Source organism: Camelina sativa, chromosome 15, assembly GCF_000633955.1.
Source record: "Camelina sativa cultivar DH55 chromosome 15, Cs, whole genome shotgun sequence".
In the NCBI taxonomy this organism is placed as follows: domain Eukaryota; kingdom Viridiplantae; phylum Streptophyta; class Magnoliopsida; order Brassicales; family Brassicaceae; genus Camelina; species Camelina sativa.
In genome coordinates, this window is record NC_025699.1 from 28155920 (window position 1) to 28159436 (window position 3517).

General features: G+C 37.2%; 1 protein-coding gene across 1 annotated transcript; it reads right to left on the reverse strand.

Moving 5' to 3' along the window:
- LOC104747762 lies at positions 334-832 on the reverse strand. The gene is made up of 2 exons (XM_010469450.1): positions 671-832; positions 334-581 (listed from the first exon to the last, which is right to left on the reverse strand). Exons 1-2 carry the CDS (start codon positions 815-817, stop codon positions 372-374), a joined length of 357 nt encoding a protein of 118 aa, XP_010467752.1. The 5' UTR covers positions 818-832; the 3' UTR covers positions 334-371.

The following is a 3517-nucleotide window of genomic DNA, read 5'->3' on the forward strand; positions in this document are numbered from 1 at the left end:
TCGGTCGGTTCGGTTTAGTCGGTTATTTAGGCATTCTAATAAATAACCCAAAATATATTGTAATAAAGTAGATTAGCCTAATATAACCGAAATTAAGCCGAATATATCCGAAATAAACCAAACATACCAATTCAAAAATATCAAATTGGAAAATTTATTTTATCGATCGGTTCGGTTAAGTCGGTTATTTAGTCATTCTAGTTTGAGGGTTGGCTGAGATATCGTCTATGACGGCTGAGTTATAATTAATGATGACTGAGTTATAATTAATCATGACTGAGTTATTAAAATAGATTGATAAAACACCACAACATAGAAAGTTCATATCAATTCCAAAAAAAAAAAAAAAAAACAACGGAGCTTGACTAATCTCACAGATACTTGTTCAAGCTCTCAAACTTCTTCTCCAGCGCGTCATATTTCTTTTCCAAATACAAGATCATTTCTTCTTGAATCTCGATGCGCTTCTTGGTTGCATCCAAGTCCTGCTTCATCTCATTCTTCTCCTCCTGAGTAACCCTAAACTCTTCGCGCACTGCATCAGTCCACCACTTCCTGAAACCGCAGCCTTGACCGGGACCCTTACAAATAGTACATAATTCATATTAGACTAAAAAAAAAGTCAGAAACAGAACACAAAACTCAACAATAAGAGTACAAAAATCTTTACATCTGTGATGTCATACGGACAACTGAAATAACGTTCTCCTCTCGTGGTAGGATCATTAGAAGTGGCAACGAGAAGCACCGCACCGCAATTACACCCGATTGGAACGCCCTTGTCTCGCCTCCGGATTTCGCCGTACCTCATTTTCATATTTATTTCATTACGATTCAGTTCCTACAGTTCCACAAACACAATATTAAGATAATGCTTTGAGATTTCAGATAGTCTAGAGATCTACCTCAGCTAGTGCTTCAGAAGCAGTTTTCTCATCAGCCCTGGAGTTGCCGCCGTATATATCTCTATTTGCCATCATCTTGACTCGATCTCGATTACCGAAGCAATAAATCACACCAAATCCTTTAATTTATACTAAAACAATATATCGAACGACGTCGTTTGACAGTAATATACTTGAAGGCTGAGTTGTGTTCTTTACAAGACTGACTTAGGATAGTCAGTTAAATTAACAACTTTGTTATGGCTGACTTATGCAACGGCCATAATAATGGTTTTACGGCCGAGTTATCCGACGGCCACCCTATTAATTTATTATATACCCGCTCGAGAATGCAAAAAGGGTTGTTAGGGAGACGCAAACAATAATTATGTTTCTTGTTATCATCCATACGCTTAATAAAAATATTTTAAACGATTTATTATTAAAAATAAATTCAAAAATTTGAATTCAAATTTGTCATGTATTTTTATTTATTATTAAAGAAGGGGCCAGTAATTTGACTAAGTAGTGGCTGGGTTATTGACTTAAACGGCTGAGTTATGAGATATTTGTAAAATAAGGTTATTATAACTCAAAATTAAAATTTAGAATGGCAAAATGAATATTACTATTATTATAACCAATAAAAATAATAATTATAGACAAAAAGAGTGATTTTTACACATTCTGATCAAAATGTGTCAAACATACCAAAACATGTTGTTTAGGGGTTAGGGTTAGGGTTAGGGTTTAGGGTTTAGAGTTAGATGAGGTAACATTATTTGTTTTTAATATAACAGTTTGGTTTTGGATATAATGTGTTTGGATTAAGGTGGTAATATGGATATACTTATGGTTGAACCATTTTGAAAATAATTTTTTTTAAAAAATTTTAAAATTTTGAAATTAATTTTTGGTTATTTCCGGTTATTGGTCGGTTAGATGAATATCTAACAATAAATAACCCAAAATATATTGTAATTAGGTAGATTAGCATAATATAACCGAAATAAGCCGAATATAAGAAAACTAGGCAAACATACCAATACAAAAATACCAAATTGGGAAAAATTATTTTTTCGGTTCGGTTCGGTTTAGTCGGTTATTTAATCATTCTAATTTGAGGGTTGGCTGAGATACCGTTTATGACTGCTGAGTTATCTTTCCAGCATCGACAGTTACAATGAGAGGGAAAGTGAACGGTTTTTAAACCGCGGAAAAAAAAACTCTCTGTCCTTATCGTCGGCGAAATCTAACCCTAATTGTGCCGGCGATAATCTGTCTTTTTCTACTCTCCCGCCGTCATCTCTCGCCGTCCTCGCTCGATATCCTCATTCGCTCTTTCTTCTCTTCGTCGGCGCTGGTCTTGTTCGTTTCCGTCTAAGCCGTCTCGTCTTCGAGTTCCGGTATGTGTCTTCCTATTTATTTTTGAGATACGGGTGATTGTCGCCGTCTTGGATGGCTGAGTTTGGACTGAGTTATCTTATGCTTTACGACTGAGTTATGTATTATGGCGGAGTTATTATATGCCTTGTGTTTGCCATATGTTATGGCTGATTTATTTTATGCTTTACTATCAGATGGCGAAGGATATTTCTGAAGAACAAGCAAGGGATTACCCACCAAGACTATACGCTAAAATAGAGTCTAGAGATATAAACACAAATTTCAGGATGTTAGAATTACCTCAGATTAGGGAATCAATAGGACTGGATGCGTGGGATGAAACGAAGAAAGTACCAATTGGAATAATCTCTAAGCTAGTTGATAGCCAATTCGTCTGGTCTGGTAAGGTTGTTCATTTCCTACTATGTAACCAGTTAAGGGTACATAAGAAGGAGCTTTGGTTTGTGGTCGGCGGTCAACCTATCAGGTTTGGGTTGAATGAATTTCATTATCTGACGGGGTTAAACATAGACCCAATGCCTACTGAACAGTTTGAACTTGAAGAGGAACACAAAAAGTTCTTCCGACTTTTGAAAGTGCCTGGTGGGGCAGGTCCAACGCTACTTGAACTCAGGGAAGCATTAAAAGTGTGCCGGGGATGGGTTAACCTTGATCATCGTAAATGGTTGGGGCTGTTGCTTCTTCAACACATTGGACTTTATGGTTTGCATCATAACTCTAGAATTCCATATGAAAGTGCCAAAAGAGTTTTTGATGATGAAGCAATGAAGACGTATCCGTGGGGTCGGTCAGCATTTGAAGCTCTTGTTGATTCCATAAAGATGCTGAACCCTACGGGAAAGTCGTACACCCTCAGTGGGTTTACACCCGTGTTACAGGCTTGGGCGTATGAGTCCATCAAATGCTTTGGAGAACGGTTTGGGAATGCATCAGCTAATGATGGTGGCATACCGATGCTTCAATGGGGTGGAAACCGTACACGTTCTACGATGGTATCGGTAATTGCTAAAGAGATCAAAGCGCTTGGTGAGGTAAGGTTTATATCTGGTTGAGTGATTGTTTAGTAATGGCTTCGCTATGATTTAGTTATGACTGATTTATTGTTTAGTAACGGCTGAGTTATGGTTTAGTGTTGGCTGAGTTATTGTTTAGTGTTGGCTGAGTTATTATTCCCTGATGGGTCTCATATTCTCTTATGTTACAGCTGCGTGTGACTAAAATGGTTA